Source organism: Polyodon spathula, chromosome 9 (genome assembly GCF_017654505.1).
Source record: "Polyodon spathula isolate WHYD16114869_AA chromosome 9, ASM1765450v1, whole genome shotgun sequence".
NCBI lineage: Eukaryota > Metazoa > Chordata > Actinopteri > Acipenseriformes > Polyodontidae > Polyodon > Polyodon spathula.
The window spans coordinates 30,456,661-30,482,292 of record NC_054542.1 but is presented as its reverse complement, the minus strand read 5'-3'; the positions used below and the strand labels follow the sequence as shown (position 1 = coordinate 30,482,292).

At 35.6% G+C, this 25,632-nt stretch overlaps 1 protein-coding gene across 3 annotated transcripts in view; it reads left to right on the top strand.

Annotated features, from left to right (window-relative positions):
* LOC121320646 (rho GTPase-activating protein 6-like) overlaps positions 1 to 25,632 on the top strand; it is an 86,337-nt gene that overhangs the window by 32,923 nt on the left and 27,782 nt on the right. For 2 of the 3 annotated variants that reach the window (XM_041259167.1, XM_041259165.1), the window contains exons 2-3: positions 16,049 to 16,208; positions 25,022 to 25,090. In XM_041259167.1, coding sequence (XP_041115101.1) covers positions 16,049 to 16,208; positions 25,022 to 25,090 — 229 coding nt within the window. Of the gene's footprint in view, positions 1 to 10,567; positions 10,857 to 16,048; positions 16,209 to 25,021; positions 25,091 to 25,632 lie in introns of those variants that run through there. The other variant, XM_041259166.1, reaches the window with a different exon arrangement.

Here is a 25,632-nt window from a genome sequence, read left to right as displayed (position 1 = left end):
TCATTTTCTGGGGGGAACAGCACTTATAAAAGCGACAGTGAGCAGTGGCAGCTGTAGCATGCTGTCCTGCCCAAGGTAGAATAGTTTTTTTTTTTTTTTACCGTGTTCTGTTCAGTTACACATATCATTGCATCGACTCAGTGCTGTCATTCTGTTGTGGCCTTGCAAAGAAAGACTGTGGATACTGACTAGTTTATAGATACCAGTGTCTCAGGGAAACTTTTCAAAGGTATTGTTGCCTCCCTTTTCTAGAAGCAGCACTGAGACTCTCTAACTAATGAATTCACTTGGGGAATGTTTATGGAAGTTGTGATTTGACACGCTAAAAGCTGCTGTTAGTTGGCAAGAGAGCATAATAAATTTCGAACTCCAGTAAAAAGACACCAGATCCCAAGTTCTCTTGTATCTACAGTAATCAGCTTTTTGCTAAATCATTCTGTCAATTTATTAGAAGCCTGTAAGACCTCAAATGGAGGGAAGTAGGACTTATTCAGTTCATACTAAAAACTTGTGGTGTCAGTAAATGTATTACACCAATTTTAATTTAAAAAAAAAAATTCAACTTTTGTTTTTTTGACTGATATATATATATATATTATATATAATATATATATCTATAGTATATATATAGATATATTATGATATAGATATATGAATGACATTGTAATTGCATACAGATGTGGATAGCATTGGGTTGACTTCACATAAGTAATTTATTAACTGTTGGTTTAGAGCTTCTCATAAAATGTTCCTTGTAAAAGCTAGTAATTTGCAGTTTGTTTCAGCTGTAAGGGTCTGTACCTTCTTTGTACAATTCCCATAGTTACTTTCAGTTTTGTACCTGAAATGTAAAATGCTCTTTCATATTCAATAAAATGATTGTCATGGCAGTAGGTTAAATAGGGAAAGATGCGCAAAGCGTTCCATTTTTTTATTTCTGAACCAGAGGCCAGGTTTTGAAGTTGTAAACAATAGCGCTTAAAAGTAGAACTCTATAAAATTTAGCTCTTAGAAAGGTGTTCCCAAATAAGGCCTCTAAATTGTGAACACGGACCTGATGGTGAGCTTAGTCATCAACCTACAAGAAAAAAATGCAAGAATGGAAGACTGTGTTTCCACTGAGTCGTACTCCAGTATGCAGTATCATACAATAGTAAAAGCATAACAGTGTGATAAACAGTAGACAGTTGTTTATTATATATAGTAAGGATTACATTGAATTTCAAACAATGTTATGCTTTTGGAATGAAACTCAGTATCCTGAAAAACACTTGAGGTGCATGTGTCCTGTGTATATAAAAGAATGTTTTGCACATCATTTTCATATTGTCAGTGTGAGAGAACTGGCTTTATGGTGACGTCAGGCCAGATGCAGGAACAGAAACAAAGACAGCAGTACTGCAGGGCAACAGGCGCTGTGGTGCTGTTTATTCAAGCACATAAATAAATAAAATATTTAAACAAACCAAAACATGTGCTCACTGAGCACAAAAGCAAAATTACAAACACAAATCTAATAAGTAGGTCAGGCTGGACAGTAGCCTTCACTGATCCTGCTTTCTGTGTCGTTTTGTTCTCTCCTCTGAACTCCCCACCAGAGGACAGAGAGCTGCAGGTTTATATACAGGTGACCATCTCCCAATTTTGCAACAAATTAATCACTTAATTCAGGAGATGGACACATTCTGCACAGGTTTTAAAAGATAAACACGGTAGCGAAGCTAGTAAAAAGTGATAAATCAATTACAAAGTGTTAAATCAATAAGAACATAAGAACATAAGAAAGTTTACAAACGAGAGGAGGCCATTCGGCCCATCTTGCTCGTTTGGTTGTTAGTAGCTTATTGATCCCAAAATCTCATCAAGCAGCTTCTTGAAGGATCCCAGGGTGTCAGCTTCAACAACATTTCTGGGGAGTTGATTCCAGACCCTCACAATTCTCTGTGTAAAAAAGTGCCTCCTATTTTCTATTTCTTATGTTCTTATGTTCTTAAAAGTGACATTTTTTCTCAATGAGCCCCTTCCCTGTAATGTCCTCTGCACATAACTACTATGTTATAAAATAATACTATGATGCGGGTTGTCATGCATAAAACTGAGGATTTGTCGGTCAGTCTCAGTAAGCTTTCACTGCTTTAAACATCTCTTTCTAAAAGCCACAGTCAGTGTTAGAGCTGAGCTGTGGTTCAGACTTATTTTCTGGATCAAGACATTTTTTTCTTTCCCAGTATTATTTTCTAGTTTGGGTTTGTGAAATCCCATAATCTAGTTAGTTTCTGCAAGTCCGTCAAAACACACTGAGCCATTTCTTTGTGTACCTGGTTACTACCTGCTGCCCTTTGTTATTGAGGACCATCTCTCTTTTAAACAGATTGGAGGATTGACTGATTGGAAATTGGAAATGGATTTGCAGCCACATTCTTCTCAATCAATCATCATCATACCAAAACAGTAACTACTGTCAGTCTGCAGATGAGCCAATGCAGACAAAAAAAAACACCGTCCCTGGTTGCACAGCGACTTGACCTCTGAAATACCACAGTTACCTATTCAATTTGTGTTACATTTGCAGTATGCGAATAAGAAGCTGGAATGCGAATAAGAAGCCAACTTCAGCATTGTTGTGCTTTAAGTAAATGTGGGTTCTGCGTCTGGAAAATTAATAATGTACTGAATAGTACAGTAAGGTGTTTGCACAGACGCATCATTTTAAATATTTAAATAATAAACAATGATTAAAATAATACTTGAAATGTGTACATTTATTTCATTTGTTTTTTTGTTTGCCAACATGTCTGCAGTTCTCCCCCGTCGTTATGGTATAATCTGACTATGACCCGTTCATGACACAAATAGCAGTATTTTCAAGTTACGCCATTGTTTTGTTTCCCATTTTTTTAACTGGAGTTAAAAAAAAAAGAAAGAGGTATAATTTGGTACCACAGACAATTATTATTTTTTTTTTTTTTTAAGAAACTAAAAAACAATTTTTCAATTTTCCAATTGTGGACGAAAAAACGGAAAAATGAAAACACAGACCATATTTTATTTTTTTAATTTTTAGGAAACGCTGTAAAAATTGAACTGATAAGCATTACACCGACCTTTAGGCCTATATATTTTGGGCTTAATATCTCATTTAAAGCCCCTTTAACACACAAATGCCACTACTGAGCCGCCTGAGAGATGTTGAAATAATTCTTTAAAATACCAATTCACACAACACAAAATTGTACAATCTGTGCCGATATAATCCGTCAAACCCTTTCACACAGCCAAAGCGATCATTTGAGTACAACTTTCAAACCTGTCAGTCAACAGAAAGTTTTCATGGAAACGGCGTTTCGCCCATAAATTACAGCATCACGCACCGCCCATTGTATTTGTGAATTTAACTTATTCCAGACGCCAATTACTACCTTGTTCTTGATCAGCCATTCTGTCTGAAAAAAATGAAAGCGCATATCACCAACGACAAAAATACCCAGCACGTCCAATATAGTCATGTGGGATGTTCACTTCAGTGCCGGCATAGCATTTCACACAGGCAGTTAAGACGATTCAGTGCCATCTCTAAGACAGCATGAAACATGACACAGACCAAAATGCTGCATCATAACTCAAAAGAACAATGAAATTGCCCTGGTTATGTTGCCAACACTTTTATTGTAAAACAACATGCTTGGGGTTGTTTTAAAAAACCTGGCAGTTCCAGATAAATTTACAATAAATAATTCAGAAACAGCTACATTAGTAAATATAGTAACATACTATAGAGTCCCATTGCCAGCACATATTGCAAGTATGCTTTGTCATCCTTTGTAGGTCTGTGTCATAATTTGTATTAATTCTCCAAATTCAGTTGTTTTATTTAGGGTTAAACATGTTTTCATACATTGTATTTGTTATATAAAATGAATACATTAAATAAACCTTTGATAGTTATTCATCCACCCTCATTTGTTGACTAACCACAATACTCCATGATCCAGGAGTCGCTTCTATATACAGATAAAGGACCTTCAACAGGCTTCTTGACACCAGTCCTTTAACTCAGTGGTATATAAGAGTGCTAATACAAGCATATTTCAAATTATAAAGCTGCTGGCAATGTACCAATGGCCGCCACATCCGGTACACAAAAGCCAAAAACAAAATTTCCCCAAGAGTATAAAAAAAGGATTTAATTATGAGAGGGCGATTTTACTGAGCTAGGATTTTAGAGGCTTAATGGTTGAACTGGAGATTTTTTGTTTAAACTAATTCATAGCCAGGTATGCTTTTATTCAATATGTACTTAATGTACAAAACATCTTCCTTTTTTATTTTTTTTATTTGTTGAAACTAGTGTATGTGCAACTCAGCAGTTTGTGGTTTAACCACACATTAAATGCTGTTGCTGGAAATGAAATACTGTCACGTTTACTTACTTCAAAAGCCAGTAGTGTAATGTACCATATTAGCCAGAGTTCAGTATGCCCTTTGCTTTGTTTGTCATGAGGAATCACAATGAGGGTTTGTGTGGTGGTGATCTTTCCTAGGGTCAGATAGTAAACAGCCTGGTAATGTTTAGAAGGGATTATCTGCTGACCTGAGTTATTGTAACTGTTCTTGTAGTTTAAGAGATAAGGATCTTGTTTTGGTGTAAAAGGTCTAGAGTTAATCCCCTATGTAGGTGCTCACCACTGCTCTGGTATTCTACACAGTCATATAGAAAGGTCAATGTTGTTACCAGATAGACTGTAAATTGAATGAGATGAATGTTAATGTTAATGTGTCATGCTGTGAACAGGATGACTGTAGTGGTGACGTCAGCCCCAGAACAATAACACACAGGACAGAGATGAAGATGAGCGCTTGCTTGCGCTCAGCATTTAATAAATGATCAAACAGAAAATAAAGATGCTGAACAAAACAGAACACGGCACTTGAGCCAAAATAAATAGACAAAACAAAACAAACAGACACTAACAAACAGGGCACGAGCACTAAACAAACAAGTACCGTGCTGGTCCTCCAACACGATGTAGCAATTGCTTATTATTGTTTCTAGCTTACTTTAATCTCCTCACTCCCGTTCTTTCGCTCTGAACACACAACCCCGAGTAAGTCCTTTGTGCATCTATATATACAATTGTGCTGGGATTCAATTATCAATTAATTATTCACTTGAATCCAAGCACGTGAACTAATCTGTGTACTCCCGTGCTCACATATCAATACCTACTTAAATATGCACGTGGCGTGCGTTGTGCCATCCTCGTGTTTTATACATAAACACCAACATTAACACAATACATACAACATAAAACACTAATAAACACAAAGGGGCGGGACACTCCTCCACTCATGCCCATAGTACGTGGCACTTGGCAGTATGCTTGTGTGCATGTGCAGAGGTAGCAATTCTAGCTTTTAACAACGATAAGGCAAACAAATCAATCCCCTGCTGTCCTAAAGTCTAGATATAACAATATGTCAAAAAAACTAATCTACTGAACAAAAACATGTCAAAGGTGCTGTAAAGAAGCACAGCTGCTGGGGTACAGTATTGGTTCAACACCTCTGAGGACACTGAAGACAAAAGAAGGGTTAATGTAATTTAAGATATTTGATTCCCATGATTAAAATTCCATTTGGAAAGTCAGACACACATAGCCACTGGAATTTTAAATGGACACAGAAGCAAACCTTGTTTCTGCTGCAGCCAATCACAAAAGGATGGATTCAGACGGTTCTTCTTCTATAAACAAGTCTGGGACATTCCTTGACCAGAGGTGAAATGCAGGCACTTCCACTGGGAGGAACTACTCTTATTAGTGCCACCATTTTTAAAAGCAAATCACTCATAAACAATGTGCTATAAAACCATATCAAGAAAACTAGTTAACAAATTCTGTGTCCCAAAACCCTGCTAACTGGTTTGCTCTTGGCCAGAAATATTCAGCAATAAACTTCTAGTTTCTAGTATGTTACCATATAGGTTACAAAAAACAAACATTATTATTATTATTATTATTATTATTATTATTATTATTATTATTATTATTATTATTATTATTATTAAATTGAACTGGGGATCTTCATGAGGAGACTCATTTTTTGTAACATGTGGAAGTTTATTTTGATTACAACAGTATGCGCTTGGTGAAGGCCTGATGTGTGTTTTTTTTGTGGCTCTTTTATGAGGCACAGTTCACCTTTGTTGACTGCAGTACATTAGCTGGATATCTGAGCTTCTCTCTTTTTAAAGCCCTGTGTAAACGAGGAAACATGTTTCTTCAAAAATTGTCAGCAAACTTTTTCAAGCATGTGATCGTTGCTGCTGCACGCTCCAAAAGCCTTATTACACTGAGTGCTGCTGCACTTATAATTGTACTAAAACTTTGTAAAAGAAGGGGGAACCACAGGAACAGCAGTCCTGTGGACAAGGGGGTGGATCATGGACCATGAGGAGAGAGGAGCGTACCATAATCGTTTAAATGAGCTACATTTAAGTTATCCCAGTTTTGTTTGTATGGATCCAGACACTTTTGAGGAGCTGCTTAGTCTTTTAGAGCCATGAATAACCCAGAATGACACTACAGCGTGTCAGCATACATATCAATAAATAAAACGATTGTTTGTAACAGGATTCCAAACCATGTCATCTTCAGTAGAAGTCACCATCTTGCATAGTCACATAATCGATGACTGATGTTCACAGAGTCTATCCTGATTGGCTAAAGGCAAAATGTCCCTTAAAAATGTTTCTCAAAGTAGAGCCATGGTCTACTCTGGGAAACATGGTGGCTTGTTTCTGGAAATACTGAAACATCCAACATATACCAGGACACTTTTGTCTGGAAACAAGTTTCTGGAAACATGCTTCCTCATGTATACTGGGCTTTAGAGGTTTTGGTTGCTATGGCAATCACAGTGATGGGCAATATTTCACTTGTAAGAATGCAAATGATTGTTTTAATGATAATACAATAACTCAATTTATAAACAATGACAAGCACACAGACTGTTTGGAAGCTCTAATGCTGAGTAACCTTTAAATAAATGTTTACATTAGTTTATACAGCGCTCATGTGTCAGACAACCTATGCTTGCTTCAAATTCTTTCAGAGGCAGCTGTTTGAAGTAACTTAGAAGAGAGAATATTAAGGAGCACACTTTTAATATTAATTGCAGACGATACAGTGTTTTGTGAACTCTTGGAACAAAAAGGCAACATTTTATTAGGACCAGCTACTCAATTAATCGAGGTTTATCAAACTGTACACTACTTACCTAAAATGGAGATAACACTTAAACATAACTATGATTATATCAAGAGAATATAACAATAATGAAAATTACTCATGTGCACAGCATTATAATGTAAGTTGTTTATATTTTGTACGGTTAGATACCTACACTACACATTTATTTTTTAAACGCCTTGGAGATGCTGTTAAATTCAATTAGAGCTGCTGACAGCAACATTAGACCAAAGTATTTAAGAAGTTTGGATTGTATCACCCAGTAAGTCAAAAACATGGGGTTCTTTCTTTACAGGGGGGGATCAACAAGTAGAGTTTATGGCAAGCCAAGTAACCCTCTATCCACACTGTAGATTTGATTTCAATAGTCGATAATAATGGTGACAAATCAAACTACAGCGTTTCCAGATGCCTGCATCAAATAGCAAACATCTCAGATTTGTGCCTCGATGTTACTTTCCGAGGCCACAAGGAGGGTAGGTAAAACAGATAAAGATTCAGAGGCCAGTTTCCAAAATTGATGAAGTAAAGGGGATTGTAATTGAATACAGCTGCAGCTATCGTAGGCTGGTTGTAAAATATTAAAGATTTATACCCAGTTTGATTTAATAAGAATGAATGAATAAACATGCTTTGTTTATATAATAATATATGTTTAAGTAATAAGTCTTGGAAACCATTCTTTCTTTTTTTGTTTTGTTTTCTAGAACTTGAAATACTGCAGATTAAGACCTGATAGTTTTAAAATCCCAGGGCTGTATTAATTTTAATATGATTAATATCATAACAGACTTTTATCTCCACCACTGTCTTCTGCTATCATAAGACTATATTTACATATCAGTTCTTCTATATTTCAATTCTGCACTTCCATGTGCCCCTGCATTCCAGTTCTAGAGGTCACATGATGGAACATATAGACGCTGTAAACCAGAGGAGCCGAGTTGCTTCTACGAGTTTTACAAGAACACAGAAGCCTCACAGCTCGGCCCTCCTTCTCAGTAACCAATCACTGCTGTTCCAGGGAGGCACGTGATGCTGTGTTATTTTATTTGACCTCTTGAAATAGAATGCAGGGGTGCAGCATTGAAATATTTGGAAGGAGAGATTAGTAAATTGAGTTCACTAGAAGTTTGTGTTTTATATAGGCAAATGCAAAGTAGGGAGGACTGACTCTGAGGGGTCCACACTTCGTTGGATCTGTGGCTAACAGGGGGGATCAGACCCAAATAGAAGAAGACAGACACTTAAACTAAATCATCAACCATGATCACAGATTTATTTGTTTTGTAGTATTGGTAAACCCACCACATAATTGTCCAGCCATTCTGGTTTAATTTCATGGAAGGCACTGTTAATTATCTTCAGTGCTTTTTGTGTTTTTAGTAATTGTGCAAAGATGACCAAAAGCAATCCCTTTTGTATCTCCAGGCAATTGGAATCAGATTTTGTAAGGGATTGCTATTAAAATAGATTTGTATAGGCTTTGCTGCTCAACAGACTTTCTCTCTTATAAGAATATTTTTAATACTAGAGTTATACTCATACCTAGATAAATAATTTTAGGAAAACAAAAAAAAAAACATTTTACAGAAGCACACAGCAGAAGAAGCTATAAAAAAGTATATTGTTTTCTTTTTTTTTAACAAATGGGTATTCCTTTACCTGAGTCTAAGGCTGTTCACAATCAACACAGATAATGTGCTTCTCCACGCAGCCTTTCTGCACAGGGCACAGCTGTCCAAAGTTTTATTTTTATTGCACTTGCCAACCTGGCATTGACGTCTCTTGCAGCTCTCAACGGGGTTGCCAGCTTCAGCTGTGGGTACACGCATGGCAGTCTCCCTCTGTTCCAAATGCTTCTTGTGAAGTTCGTGTGCTAACTGTAAAATATTTTCTCTGCTTGGTAAATTCCCCATCGTCCTATATATAAATTGTAGGGACATTGAATTAGAAACTGGTACCTGTTGGGGCTCACGTCAAAGTTTCTTTGGTATAAGAGTCTGCCTTACTGGCCAGAGGAGCATGGAGAATATTCTGTGAATGGAAAACCACATAGGATTCACAGAAGACACGTGACGTGAAACCGACCACAGGAATCCTAATTTCTACTAATTCTTTGTAATATGTTACCCCTACAGTATGTCTACCACAGCAAGCAGCCATCTATGATCCTGTTTTGCCAGAGTGGCTGTGTTTTTGAATAAGTTGCTGAGTGTCTGCTGCATTGTAAATTATCACTGGCTGATCCTTACCAAGACCCTTCCAGTTTCTACCACTATTTAAGCTTCTTAAAGATTCACACACATATATTGTATAAGCAAAGGGGAAAGGGGTAATAAATTACAGAAGAGTGTCTCTAATTCTGTTTACAATGCAATATATGCTGTTGATCAGAATCTGCTTTATATTATAATGTTGCTCTGTCTACTATAACAGGGAAACCAATATATGTCAAAACATGGTGGAGTTTCTGAGCAGAGTGACTTATAGATCTGAAATATAAACATGAGTATAATAATTGTATCTTGCCTCGTAAATCAGGGACACATTTTTATTTATATAAGATACATCAGGTATTTTTGTAGAGTAGGCCTATGCACTTTTTTTTTTTTACATAAAGACGGAAAACATCAAAAAGAGAGTATCGAAAATAAGGAATATTGAAATATGTCAAATTTAAATGGCCTCTAACCTCTAGCTATAATGAAAAGTTATAATTTATGAACCAAAACTTAAAATACAAAAGGGCTATTTGTTTCCATAGTTCCTAATTTCAAATATGTCTCTCACTCACACTATTGTTTATAGTAAATATAAAAACTACATTTGGAAAGGACAGTATAGAATGAATATAAAGCCAGTTTTAAAACAAGTGTGTAAATAATGTCATCCAGATTCATGTGTTATATGGAAAGTGTAAAGGTTTGCCATTCTTCTTCTTCTTATTATTATTATTAATAAGTACTAGTAGTCATATGCATAGTAATTGTGGTTTTAGTATTGCTGTTGCTTTATATTTGGTTTGTTTTTAGCCTCGTCCATTGAAACCACCTTGTGCGCTCCGAACATACTGTTTTGATTAAGGGAGTCTCTTTCATTCAGCTCAGAGGCCATCAAATTTGCTTTTTTACAACTTTCTGGGATGTTACCCGATGCCTCTGACATTCTTTAGCCTATTCCTAATAAGGAGACTTTCCAAAATAACAGTCCAGCTACGAGGTGGTGGAGTTAAAGGTTTTCTTTAACTGGACCACCCCCTTTCTAACCACTTTTTATGTTTCTTCCAGTGAAAATCAGATGGATAAAGCAGTGTCCTTTCTTCTACATACATAGAGAGATGCTTCAGAGGCCAATTTAGAAATGTCTCAGTGTAACTTGGAGGATATTTAAGATACAGAAGAAGAGTCTGAGTTGCATGGATTTATTTTGGTAAATAAAGTTTTAGCTGAGACAGCTGTGTTATTTGCCAAATACTTGGAGTGTGGATTGGTGACAATTTTGCTTTGCATGTAAACTGCGGAGTTCGTTTTTTTTATTTTTTTTTATGTCAGTTTGTGATGAAGCTGGGGGACTGGCGGGAGAATAAAAATATCTGATTAATGGGTAAGCAAAACAATTATATATTTCTGAAATAATGTGTTTAAAAAAAGAGCTGAGCTATTGAGGAGTGTTGGTTATTATTTTATTATTATTATTATTATTTTATTATTATTATTATTATTATTATTATTATTATTATTATTATTATTATTATTATTAGTTTATTTATTTGGCAGACACCTTAATCTATTTGCAGTACAAAAAAATCAAGGAAATAGAAAGCCTTACAATTTATTTGGATAGATAACTAATAATGACATTTTCTACATTGTTATGTTTTTTGTTTTTTCTATAAGATAACCACACTTAAGTATATTAAGTTCCTTTCTTGTAACCGTAGACCAGTTGGATAGACCCCAGTGTTTTTCAGTATCATGAGATTGAGATGCAGTCTTGTTTATGTGAGGGTTTATTTTTCCCTTCATATTTTTTATTTGTTCTGTGTGTAACAAGGACAAGATGCACAAAGCAATAAATCAAAGCTGATCACGTCAATATGGAAAACACAGGAGGCATGAGGCCAGAGCCAGCTTTCCTTCATAAAAAAAGGCTTTGCTCCCTTGTTTCACCAGCTAGAAAATCCACAAGTCCCTTACCAGAATCAGTGTCAGTATGGATAGGAAAGGGAGTTCTGAAAAGGTCTAAAACTTTGAGACACATTTCAAAATAAATCTAATGAAACAACAATTGAACGGATCTAAATTCTACCAGGACACCAAACTTGTTTCTTGCTAGTTCCTTGTAAAATGTATACTGTATTTTTCCTTGTTGTAAAATGTATAGTGGAGATAGATACTTACATTTGGCCCTGTGTTAGTGTATTTTAGATGTTAAAAAATAAGTTCTAAGCTTTACTGCATAGAAAAGTATATTTTCATTCCACCGTGAGTAGCCCCCAAACAGTGTTCACAGGCTAATATGTTAATACATTGTTCAAATCCAAGACAGGTAAATATTAGCTGCAACATTTTACAGTATTTTTCATTTCCATATCTGAATATTCTAGCCTCCCCAAAAAACTTGGATCAATTGTATCAGCTGACTAAGCATATTCAATATTGGAAAAAGGGTAAAAAAAAAAAAAAACAGAAACACTTTTCAGCTGTTTCAATCTATTGAAATGTCATTTGACATTCTGCTTAAATAAGAAATCAGTGTTTACTTAAAACATCAACTAACCTTAACCAGACTGCTCATAAATCACCTTTGTGTTGACACCTGATGCCAGCATGTTTATCAGGTGTAAATACAGTTTATTTTTAAATGCTGTCACTGCATTGTCCTGCCAAACAGGACCTGTCTTTCAAAAGAAATGCAGCACAGTGCTTGCACCTCAGCTGAAGTCTCCTGAAGAAAATATCAATAAAACAGCAATTATCTTGAAAAACAACACACATTTTCTCCAGTTAAAGAAAGTTGTAACAATAATAAATACATGGAACAATTTCCATGTTACCCGAACAAACCAAAACAAAAAAAATTACCTGAGTGACATTTAAAAAAAAACTTTTGGAATGTCTTAAGATAGAACAGCCAGATGTGGTGTGTTATGGTCATTCAAGGTTTTAGCTGCATTACCAAGTGTTATTGGAGACTTTAATGGTATTCAGGTTGCTAAGTACCTACCGCCTTTGAAGAATAAATGATTGTTCTGGAATAGGAAGCAACTGCATTCCATTAAAGTGTTTTTCACAAGTGATTCTATGATTCCTGCTTTTAAGCGTGGATGTTTAGTTTTGTTTTTTGTTATTTTTTTCAAGTTTAGCTTTGACATAACTATGTGGCTAATTGGGTTCAGCTTTTTGAATGAGACTCAATTTTGTCAAGATAGTACTGTTTTGCCTGGTTAGATCTGTATTAATAAAATGAGACAATACATCATTTAATGCAAACAGCAACAGGTGATAATTTATAGTAAATCCTGTCTCTCCTTAGGTCTCTATAGAACTGTATATAAGTGCTGGAAGGATCTAGCTTATTAGAAGCTAAACCTCTTCTTTTGGTTCTTTGCTTGTATTTTATACTTCAGTGTTTAAATGTGCAGACATTTAAATGACAACACTATAGATGAAAAGCTCCTGCTGTTTCTTGGCACCTGATCATTTCCTGTTTGTTCAAACTGACTCTGCTGGTCAAGCTGCAATCCGACCATGTAACCTACAACAAAGGTACCAGAATGCATCAGTTTATCTTTAGGGTTTTGCATGAAAACAAAAAGGTGAAGAGCGAAAAGAATCTGCACAATAAAAGAAAGGCCAGTAGTAATGCTAATAAAGCTAGTAAGAGGTTACATTGAATTGAAAGCATTGGTTAACGGTCCATTAAGAGGCAATCCTGACCAGGCTCTTTGCAGACAGGAAGCAGGCTCGTTTATTGAGCTGGCAGTGCTGATATGATTAAGTTGACATTGTCAGTAAACATGAAAGTCTCTTTGGTTTATAAATAGAAAAGAAATGTTAGTACAGACGCAATGTTTTGTGTCCAGACTGCTACAGATCAGATGTGATGCGATAATATGTGAGGCAATTCTTCTAAAATAGTACAACCTATACATCTGATAAGAACCTTTCAAACAACAGGACATATGACAGACGATACCAGAGCATTGCAATATTTACAATATTTGCCAGCAGACCCTGGCGCGTATTGCAGTCAGGTGATTATTTGAGACATGGCAATTATTTGAAGTTTTACTGTGTGTGTGTGTGTGTGTGTGTGTGTATATATATATATATATATATATATATATATATATAATATATATATATATATATAATATATATATATATATATGACTGAGACAGATCTCAGTTTCAAGCATGTGTTGTACCATATGATTTAAAAATAAACTTAAGCAATATGAAAAAAATCAAAGGTTTTTGTAATTAAGTTTCTTTTTGATTGTCAATGATTACATGTATAGAATGCAAATTACAAAATGACAGTGATGAACAAGAACATCAGGTAGTACATTGTAATCGTTTTTGGTGTACAGCTGTGTGGCCAAAGGTTTTGCATCACCCTATGGAATTAACACATTGTGCTTCATAAGTGGGCTGAACCCTACTGAATAATGTTATGTTGACATATTGAATTACACACTGATTTGTAGTTTTCAATGTACTCAATGAAACACTGAATGCTCATATAGTTGTTTTTCTTTTTTCGTTTTTTTTTTTTTTTAATTATGTCTCAAACCTAAAATTGTAGGCAATTCAAAATGTTCAGTCATAGCTGTGTATGTGGTGTGTGATTTTCTGATTTGTTAGTCTGAAAATCAAGAACTAAACTTGTTTCATTCCAGAAAAGCCTGTTTCCAAGGCGCTCAGAGTAAACGATCTGCATACTGGAGCTATGGGTATTATGTTGTCCCAAACAATACTACATTTTTTGAAGTGCACTATTCAGTAAATGAGACAATCTTCTCATTGTAAACTAATAAAATAAACTGATGAATCTGTTTAATCCAACAAGGATTACCATTTCATTGGTTCCATCTAATCTAAATACAGAAAAATCCAGAATCTTTTATAGTAAAGCTTACTAATGTGGATCCTCTGTGATGCTGTTATGTGTAATCCATGGTTAATTGTCTTACTGTTCTTAAGCCCAGCAATGCAATATTCCAAACATTACTTGTCCTTAAAGCACCAGGGAGAGCATATAAAGAACAAGTGTTAGAAATTTACTGAGTATTTGTTTTGAAAATAGTTAGGTAAAGTATATTTTGTGTATGCTTACTTACTGTAGCATCACTGCTTCCTAACAAGTTAGCAGTTTTAGAAAAATGAATGCAGTGAAGTATTACATTTAGAAAATGACAGTGACTTTATATGTTAGGGAATCCCATTGCCCACAGCCAGTATTCAGACCCTTCAGACACAAGAATAGCTTGGTCTGTAATGGTCAGTGGTACTTTAAATTGGTTTGGCAGGGTCATTGTTTTCATTCTGTACTTGCGGCCATTTTTTATATTTTCACATACTGTCGTACTAATTATAACATACTTCAAAGGATTCATTGGCAAAGTCATAGATCTGATTGTTAAAAGATTTAACAGGCTTTTTTGATACATGAAGCTGGTAAGTATTTAATGAACTGGATGGAAATAGGGGACAAACACTTTGAAAAGGATCTCAGGGTTATAGTGGAGTCATCTTTAAAATGTTGCCAATGTGGTGAGGCAATTAAAAAGGCAAATATAATGTTAAGCTATATTGCAAAAAGCGTGGAATACAAGTCTAGAGAGGTTATAATAACATTATACAATGCCCTAGTTAGACCCCGCTGAGAATACTGTGTGCAGTTTTGGTCACTGCTACAAAAAAGACATCATTACAGTAGAGAAGGTACAGAGAAGGGCAATTCGGCTGATCCCAGGACTTAATGATATGATCTATCAATCTATTCAGAAGGGAAAGAGAGGGCTTGATTGAAGTCTTTAAAATCATAAATCGCACAGATAAAGTTAACCCGAGTGGAGTAAAAGTAAAATTAGAACAGAAGGTAGGAAGCACTTTTTTCACACAGGTATACATGCATGGAATAGCCTGCCAGGCATAGTAGTAGGATCTAAAACACTGGAAACATTTTTTAAAAATGTTTTTTTAAAGGAAAATGGTGTGCTAATAAGAGATTAGCCTTTATGGGCCGAATAGCCTTTTCTCGTTCTCAGACTTTTCTTATGTTCTTCTTACGCGCTTGTGATAATCATTATTTCTGTAGTAAATTAAGGTAACTTACTGTATGTTGTTTTTTTTGCATTCAGTGTTCAAATATTTTTCTTTCTCTGAATTACCCTCATGTTCGCTTTTGAACTGATGATTGGTAAAAGATTGGCTGTGTTGATAGAATTTATGTATTATTATTATTTTTTTACAAAATGTTTTGCCTCTGTGGTCAGATACACTATTGAACTTGAATGTTTAAATTAAATTTTTACATTTTATATTTATTTTTCCCTCACAATGCCATAGATTACTACAAAAACAATGAAACAAAAGCAACTGATTTACTACAGCTTTTAAAGCTGTTGTATAAAAACCAGTCAAATTTTGAATTGTTGAAGTTATTTATCAAACTGTGGTCTGCTTAAATTAAGTTCCTTATACAAGTGACTTACGTGTTATCAGCTGAAGAGAATTGTTTACTGTCAGTACTGTCTATTAATGGTCTCTCTCTTGTTTTAATCACAGGGTGACTTTACGTGGAACAGCATGTCTGGGCGAAGCGTTAGGCTAAAGCCAGTACCCATCCAGAGTCTCTCCGAGCTGGAAAGAGTGAGACTGCAGGAGGTGGCATTCAATCGTCTGCTGCAGGACTATGACCTGGGCTGCCAGATAACTATCCCCAGAGGTAACCACATAGTTTAAAATGTCAACTCAAAGCACTGTTTATAAACCACGAACAAGATATGGCCATCTGAGAATATACCTGGAATTCAGCAGAAGTTGTCTGTGTGGGCAGTTCCACTTTCGTTTATAGAAATGCAACTGAGATAGCCTGCTGTTAGGACTCACTTTTGTGTTACCACTACAATGAATAATCCGGTTTTGATTTGTTTACAACTGTCACTCTTTTTGTTTGATAGATTTTTAGGTCAAAGGTTGTGCCTAATTGTGAAAATAGGTGGTTTTCCGTTTTGAACTGTTGCAAGGTGTAAGTCCTCCTGAACTTCAGGCCAGTTGTCCTTCAGTTTTACCAGATGTGTGTACAAGAATGCCTTCCAGATTGTGGACCTAATTTTGCATTGCATAATAGTTCCTTTAATCCTGTCACCTCCAGCAGTTTTCAACAGTCTGTCCCTAACCATACAACAACAACAACCGCATATACCACACCCCATTTTGTACAGATTCACGAAATGGTCTCCTGGTGACAATGGTTTTAACTAGGCTTGCTGCTTTTCGATATTAATCGGTACATCTTGTTAAACGTTGAATTCCCCAAAAATATGAGAAATGTATATAGGATAAACATTTTGTTAAACCACTCGCTATTTTTTATTTTCTTACCAAAAATAGTAACTTAGAAATCATCTCTAGCTAGGGGTCGCTGTCAGTCATCTCAGTGATCTGTTACTATAGTTTCACTGTCACTGTCATTTCACCCTGGTCTGACAGATCTCATTTATCACACAGATATTTCACTACAGTAAATGTTTATTTTGCTTATAAACATTTCAGTATGCTGTCAGGTAATTCTTTGTACTTGAACACATTGTGGTCGCCAAATCTCACCAGAAAAAAAATTAAATAAAAATATCGATCTTGACCTACAGACCGGACTAACTGTTGTTTGGTTGATTGTCTGAAGTCTGTGTGCAGTTACGTCATCAGAAGAATTCGTCTGAAATTAAACTGGGCCTTCTGCAAAGGGTTAAACAAGGTCTAACTAAGGTTTTTAAAATCAATTTTCTTACCTCCTATTAACACTAGCTTTATTATAACTGGTTCTTTATTTTATAGTTAAATTGGAAGAACCAAACAATTCTGAGCACAGTAAATGGGGACCAATAGTAATTTTTATTAAGCTAATACAATTTAAGAAATTGCCACTGTTATGGGTTCTTTAACCGAAGGGAGAGAGGCAGACATAGACGCTCTTTTGAAGGCTGTTTAATAATACAAGCACTGCCGGCCACAAGCACTACAAAACTACTCTCACTCATGCATTCTGACAACCTACTACTCCATAGATGCATGAATTCTCCAAACCCACGGTAATACAGTGATAAACAACAATGAAACAACACAACCTTCTCAATCAATAACAGTTTAGTTGGGGGCCTGCTCCGGACTGGGTCCCATTGCCCAAACCCTCAGCCACTGGTGCAGGTGAGTGCGGAGACGGGGGTTCACTGTTCTGGCGCCCCGTGCTGTGTTCCCCGCTGTTCTGAGGGACAACAATGTCCATCCCGGGACAATAATGGGCCAGGGAGTTGTGGTGGAGGACCACCACCTGGCCCCTTGTCTGCAGCCTCATCTGGTATGTCACACTGGAGAGCCGTTACAACACTGTGCAGGGGCCCTCCCAATGACTGGTCAGTTTGGGGCAGAGCCCTTTCTTCCACGACATTCTCTCCATCCGGGCTCTCCTGGGCCAGCACTGCCCCGATCCCCACGTCACTCGCATCTGTGTCAAAGACTAGGGCATTCACAAAGGCCTTGCGCAGCTCTCCAAAGGTGAGCATGCAGTCAGTCACAGGTACAAGACATCGGCTGCAAGGCTTTTCTTAAAACTCCCTCTTGCGAGTGGCCAGGCTGTTGTGCAGACTGGCGGCCAGCTCCACTTCTCCGAGCACGATTAAAAAAATAAATAAATAAAAAATACCCATTTACAGAGAATTACAACCAATAAATACCACATATGTATTTTAAAATCTATATAGTGTATGCTATCCAGTTGAGGTACTGTATTTTTTTTTTTTAATGACTATTTAGCCTTTTTAATTATAGTTGATGTAATTGGTGTTCACATTGCGGTAGTTATGACTAATGTGTGCCATGCCTACTTTCTGAGTCATGAATCACTTATATATTGCATGTCTTGGCAAACAACTGGAAACAGTTTCTTTCAAATGTGCTTTAGTTTAATTTAGAATTGGAAGTAGAGTCTGCAGAAACAGGGTCATCTGACCCTCTTGCAACATCTGTTATTCAAGACATATCCACAAATAGCACATGAATAAAAAAATGAATAAAACTTCACCAATGAAAATCCTAGAGCAGCTCACTCTAAACCCTGATTTATAAACAATTGAATCACTCCTTTTTGAGTAAAAATGGCATTAAAGAAATGTATGCAGAGGTCAGAAAAAATAAGGCTCACTAACTGGCAGATCCTTATTACTGGAAATTTTTTCTTGTGGTCAAAAGATCCTGTTAGAGAAACAAAGCTGTGTTTACTTTTGGTTTATTTAAAAAAACTGGTGTCTCTACAGCTGGCATGTTTAAACCTTTTTGTTTTCTGTATTCTTAAAAAAAAGACTGAAAGTGTGTACAGAAAAAAAAAAAAAACTCTTGCTGACTTTAATATTCTCATACTTTGAACAAAATGACGTGGAGTTGTGGTGACTACTCAGGTCTATTTTAATAATATAAACAGTAGTGAACCTAAATAGCGATGTGTTTTATTTCTATATTAATCCCACGTTTGTCTTCTCATAGGGTTGAGTGTTTGTTCCCGTTAGTAACATCACTCACTAAAATAAAATTATAAAAGAAAAGGGTCTGTGATATATCACATTTTAGGATGGCAGTCCAGCATGAGGGTGACTCATATGCTCTGATTTAATCCCAGCTCAGATCAGATTTCTGCTCACAGTGAGTGCTCGTTACTCAAACTGTTTTGAAGACGAGATGCGTAAATAATGTTTATGGGTTTTTAAATTGTTTGACCTGGTTAGTAACATATTAGTGTCTATTAAATTGATATAAAGCACCGGATCTAAATACAGCTACCGATTAAATAATTAAAATAGCTCCTTCCCAGGTTTGTTTTATTATTATTTTGAATATATCCCATTATCTGAATTAAAGCTAACTGATTGAACATAGGAAGACAAGGTAGACTTTTAGTGTGGAAGCAACTAATTTGCAGAATATACAGTAGAATAACATTACAATATATACCAGGATGAACTCAATAAAAAATATAATTTCCTGGTTTCAGTACACCAAACAGCAGCATATCCTAATTTTGGGTGTTGGTTTACTCCAGCATAAGGTTATCCAACTGTGGAGATTCAGTTGAAAATCCAGTGGCGTGTTCAGTGGGTGTCCTCCTCCTTTATGTCTGAAAGATGTATTGAACTGCATGTTCTGCATTCCGTTTGGGTCTAATTTATAATTAGGTGATAATGGTAAGTACTTTAGGACCTGGTCAGAAGTTCAGTGGGGTTAATTTAGGCTAGAAATACATGTTCTGCAAATGCTAAAGTTGCTTATCCACAATAACATTACATGCCTATGTTTCGTGGAAGATGATGTTGACTGTGTGTGTTCTGTGCAAATTAATATTGGTTCTCCTGAATGTTTGTTCATTCTGCAAATATTTGTACCCAAGGCAGGGCTCTAAATTGGCAACAAAAAGAGCAATGCCAAAATGGCCTTCAGTTCAATAAATTTGTAGAGGGCATCGATGCCACTAAGCTTAAGTCAAGGCCAAAGTGTAGGATTCACATACACAGCTAATTATTGACAACAGAAAGCAACAATACAGTTTTACTTAATAATAACAATTTATTGATTAATATTTTTTTTTTTTTTTTTTTTTTGTCAACCAGCAGCCTACAGCTATGGCCAAAAGTTTTGCGTCACCTAGAATTTTAATATTGAGACATAATACAAAAATAAAATAAAATCAACTATGTGAATTTAATTTAGATCTTTTATTTAACATCATGTAATCAAAGATACTACAAAATTATATTGTGAAAGTCAACTGGAAGCCATTAGTAGTACAGTATTTCATGTTAGATTTCGAAATGTCACATTCTGTAATCTGTCAGTTTTTCATTAAGTGCTATGGAAAACTACAAAGCAGTATATAATTCAATATGTTAATGCAACGTTATTCAGCAGATTTCATTCAATTTTATGACGTAAAATTAGTTCAGTCTATAGGGTGTTGCCAAACCTTGTCCAGAGCTGTAGATTCAAACCTGTGAGGACATAACTCCCTCCGCTGAAGCCAGGCACTGGCTTTTATCGCTAATCCATGGGGCTGTTTTTGTTCAATTTTAATAACATACATTCTACTCAGTTTAATATAAACTAAGAAATATCATTCCTGCATGTAACATGTAAAATCAGAGTCACTGTGTTGCATTTATGGATAAAGCTACCAACCTTCCAAAGCCTAAGGGCCTCGTGCACTAAACGGTGTTAAATTACCTGAAATGCTGCGTGGTAAGAGAAACCCATACTGCTCGCAAAAAGGAAGGAGTGACCGCTCTATTCACTAATATAATAATATGCACGAATAAGGCGAACTAAGTGATCCATTTGCCAGTCATCATAGCGCGCAAAATGCTGCACACGTTACACACCATTTATTTTAGTATATAGGGACTCCAAAGGACAGGTAGTCCGGCTCTCACTTTATCAGAATGACAGCGACCAAGGAGGCAGCAGCCGGCACCAGCCACATCTTCAGTGGGTCTTCGTAGGATGAGGCCCGGTATTGCACAGATTTTTGTATCTTCATAGAATTCCTTATCCATAATGGAAAAATGTTATTCTGCATTGTATGTTCCTACAATGCATCTTGCATTGAGAAATACACGTTTGGAATCGAAGTAAATCAAATGATTATATAATACAGTTGATGAGCAGTCATCTTTTGGTAAGTTGCATTTTCAGAATCATATCATTATGTACAGTATTACAACACCGTATGTTAAAATATTGCCCTTTTAATCCACAAAACCAATGAAATACCTCCTGTGTAGCCAATATTTGACATTTTGTTTGTAGTGTTCTGTGGAACACGGGCAGTCGTTTATCCTGGAAAAAATGAAATACAATACCTGAAAGTTGATATCCGTGTTTATCATGTTACCCACCCAGCACTGCTTGTGGTCTGCTCTATTTATATTGCGATTTAGACAGACATCACCTGGTTTCAATAAGCGGTAAACTTAACACACGCTGAGGAAAGTTAGCACCTTTAGTAAATATGGTTTTTATATCAAGTCCCTCCCTTGCGGTATTAGAGGAGAGAATTTGAATACATTTCCATGGATTACCATTATTAATTATATATAAATGACTCTCACTTGTTATCTTTTTCCAAGTGATTCATTTCACTTGCAAAGTCATTTACCGCTGGTTAGTGAATATAGCAGGTGTACAAAGCACACGGTAACGGGCTTATTGCGTGGTAAACTGGTTACCACTGTTTAGAGCAGGAGCCCCTAGATCTGCAAATAATTAACAACTACTGTAGGGGTTGCCAAGAGTTCTTTCAATGAAAACTTCCTCACCTCAATTTTATAATATTTTTGTGTGTGGAGCTTGCCAACACTGAAAGCAGAATGCAAGTAGGTGGAAGATTTGGGTTTTTTTTTCGAAAGTTGTAACAGCAGTGTGTGCTGAAGTCAGCTAATATTTACTCTTATTGTATGTTACATAAGAAAATAAAAAATATTTATGTTGCATTTTACTGTTGGAATTTCATAAAAGACTTCTGTATAATCATTTTAGAAAAAGTTTAACACTTATAACTGAATAATTTTTTTCAGTTTAGGGGCAACTTAAAAAACTGCTTGGAATTAAGGGGATAACAACAAATGAAGCATATTCAAGTTACTGTATGCCTTCAAATTTAAGACACAAGACAAAAGACAGGACTACCCAAGTACACAAACAGCAACGTTACTGACCTCTGAGAAAAGACTAAACAAAAACATCACTGCCCAATCTCGAATCAACCATAACATACAGGCAGCCATTTTCGAAGAAGCGCCATCAGTTTCAAGAGGAATTCAAAGAGAAGCTTTGACAATTTTGCTGATCAGACCCCTGTATTTTTCGACATGCCAAGCAATACCACAGTTCACAAATTGGGAGAAAAACAGGTGTGAGTAATCACGACTGGAAATGAGAAGCAGCACATAGCTGTAATGCTCTCTGTGATAGCAGACTGCTGCAAACTGCCTCCATATGCATAATTGCGGCAGTATCTTTATAAATGCATATTTATTTGATGTTTTATTTCTTCCTCAAATTGAGGGTGGGAAATTTGGGCTGTGTCCTAAATCCGAGGGCGTCTTAAATTTGAAGGAATACATGAGTTACAGTAAATTATTATTTTTTAAACCTAAAAGAATCATTTGAATCACTTACATATTGCCACTTGAAAGTGTTGTAACATTTCTAAACTACTCCACACAAATTATGTAATCATGTTATTGTTTGGCTCTCATGGAGGAATCTCTCTAATTGCTGTAGAAAGGACACTGCATCCATAATGGTCATGAATAGACATATATTTTGAGGGACACTCACAGCAGTTGCCGCATGGCCAGTGTTAATTTCAAGCCCTGCCAAGAGGAACGAATATTTGTTACCACCAGCAAACCTTTGTCCCCCCTCCCCCCTACATGCATGTTTGTTGCTTATCCTATTTATAGATAAATTATTCATGTATAATGCTAGTACTTATGAGCAATGTTTACAGGCTGCTATCATATATTATTGTAGGTCAGACTGGACCTGTCAGAGTGGACTGCATGGTACAAGTTGAGGGGTAGGGTTAGGGTCAGCGTTAGGGAACGTTGTCTTAAAATTAAGGTTTTAGTTGAAAGTGCATGAATATAGACTTATATGCATATAGAGATGACTTTGTTACAAAAAAATAAAAAATAGGGGGAACAGATATTCAAGGGGAACATATATTCTGTGAGAACTTACAGTCAGAACTTATTTTTCTATATATTATATATATATATATATATATATATATATATATATATATATATGGATATATATTATATATATATTATATATATATATACACGCATTGTGCGTGTTGTGGATCAAAGTAGTGGATCAAAATGATATTGTCTTTTTAAGTGTCTTAGGGACCACTAAAAATACCTGTAGCCACAGCACTGTTACTGTATGGTATAGTAAAAGTAAAATATATAACACTGATCACTATAAATGCACCTGTGATCACATACAATAGAAAATACCAAAAAATGAAACCGATAAACGAGCATGCCCTTAAAGCTAAACAAAAGCAACACAGTGTTAAATATGATGTAACATACCTTATTCACAGCTTCAGACTTCTGAAGTCTTTTTACATTTCTAAAGCATGCAGTTAATGCATTGAGACCATGTTGCTCTCATTCTTGAAATGTTCTCACACAAATTCAGCATGAAGAAAAGAAAAATACATGTATTAGTCATTTGCTTTAAGAACAGGATCTGATGTCTGGTTCATTACTTGAAACTGAATGTAAAAACTCTCTAAAAATTATTTTAGACCAATCTAATCAATTCAACAAACATTTATGTGAAAACTAGTTTCTAAAAAGTGTGATTTTCTGTCATAAAAGATTAAGAACCCATAGTGCAGTAATAGGCCAGTTGAATTCCCCAGTGTGTGAGAAATAATTCACTTTTGAAAAACAAGGAATGATAGCCAGAATAACAAAGAAAGGTTTGAGTGATTACTGTTGCTTACTTAAGAAATATTTAAGAAAAAATATTAGAATACTGGCAAACAGATAGACTGGCAAAGTTAACAAGACCATATGTGGATGGTTTGTTTCACTACAAATAAATAGATGTTCAAATACTAACTTTTCTTTGGAATTAGATACTTTCACTTTGTTTCATGTTTTTAAAATCCCATTCGTGATAATGAGTTTATCCACAATTACAAAAAAAAGAGAAGAGAAAATAAATGGACTAAAAAGTACACAGTATCACATTTTTGTAATACATTAGAATTAAATAGCATTCGTCCTGTGGAGCCATTACATTCTTGTTAAGCTCAGCAGTTTACTGTTGTTTGTCCCTCATTCAAAACTCAAGATGCCTGGCGTTCTCTCAAGGAATGCATTTGTGGCAACAGTCTCTGCCTCTTAGATTTTGCAGTCACCATTTTATTAATGTGTTCAAACTTTACAGCATTTGCAACAAAAAAAGCATAAATCTATATTTTTAAACAAAACAACATCATTTATTCAGTGTTGTGATTGCATTTAACCTGAAGGGTTTTGATTTGAAATTATTTATGATTGCTGTTATTTGATTGACAGGGGTTATGTTGGTCATGCTGGACCAGAGATGAGAAAGAAAAAATCATAAGGACAATACCTTTTAGTGGACCAACATAGAGGCTAAAATATACAAGCTTTCAAGAACTGGGGAAAGGTAGTAAAAGATGGTACAATATGATAATGGTAAATGACAGTGATAAATGTATACTTTTATGTGATGACAACTAAAACCACAACAGTCTCCCCACCCCCCATCCGGTTTAATTTCCCAGTTTTAGGCACAGAAGGTCAGAAGTCTGTACTGTAAATGAGAACTTCACAGCAGATCATCTGTGATTGTCTTTGAACCTTTGTTTATACATGTATATGGATCTCCTTTTAACCTTTTAAAGCAACATTGCTGACTTTATATTACTGGTTTTCCTTTCAGATGGGCAAAAACGCAAGAAATCATTGAGGAGGAAGCTTGATTCCTTAGCCAAAGAGAAGAAAGACAAAGGTAAATATGCTGAATGTGCAGCCACCTTAATTACAGTATAGATTGACCCATCTCAGCCAGTATTACCCACAATTACCCACAATATTGTTTATTCATTATAGCCGCATCTTACAAATCACATTTCAGTCAGATCCTTGTGGATTTATAAGCGTCTAAAGTTTATCCAAATTAAAACATTTGAAACTAAGTCAAGTAAACAAAACGTTTCAGCTAATGCTTTCTTTAGTGCACTTGAGTAGAATTTTGATTGAGCGTTTTTGAAGTTATGGATTAAGTTTTTTTTTTTTTTTTAACACAATTTGTAGACTACAATTTTATTGCCTAAGTGTAGTGTTTTATCAGGATATAGTCAGGATGTAATTATCAGTTGTTCTTCACAGTCACAAGTCTAGTTAAAATTGTCCAGATTTGGGTTTAATTTGAAAAGAAAAATGTTAGAAAAATAATCTAATATTGTGACTTATTTAAATGAGGTCCAGCAACATTATATGTATTACGTATTCCTTTAAGTTTTGTGCTTGTAGATTATGTTGCTCATAAAA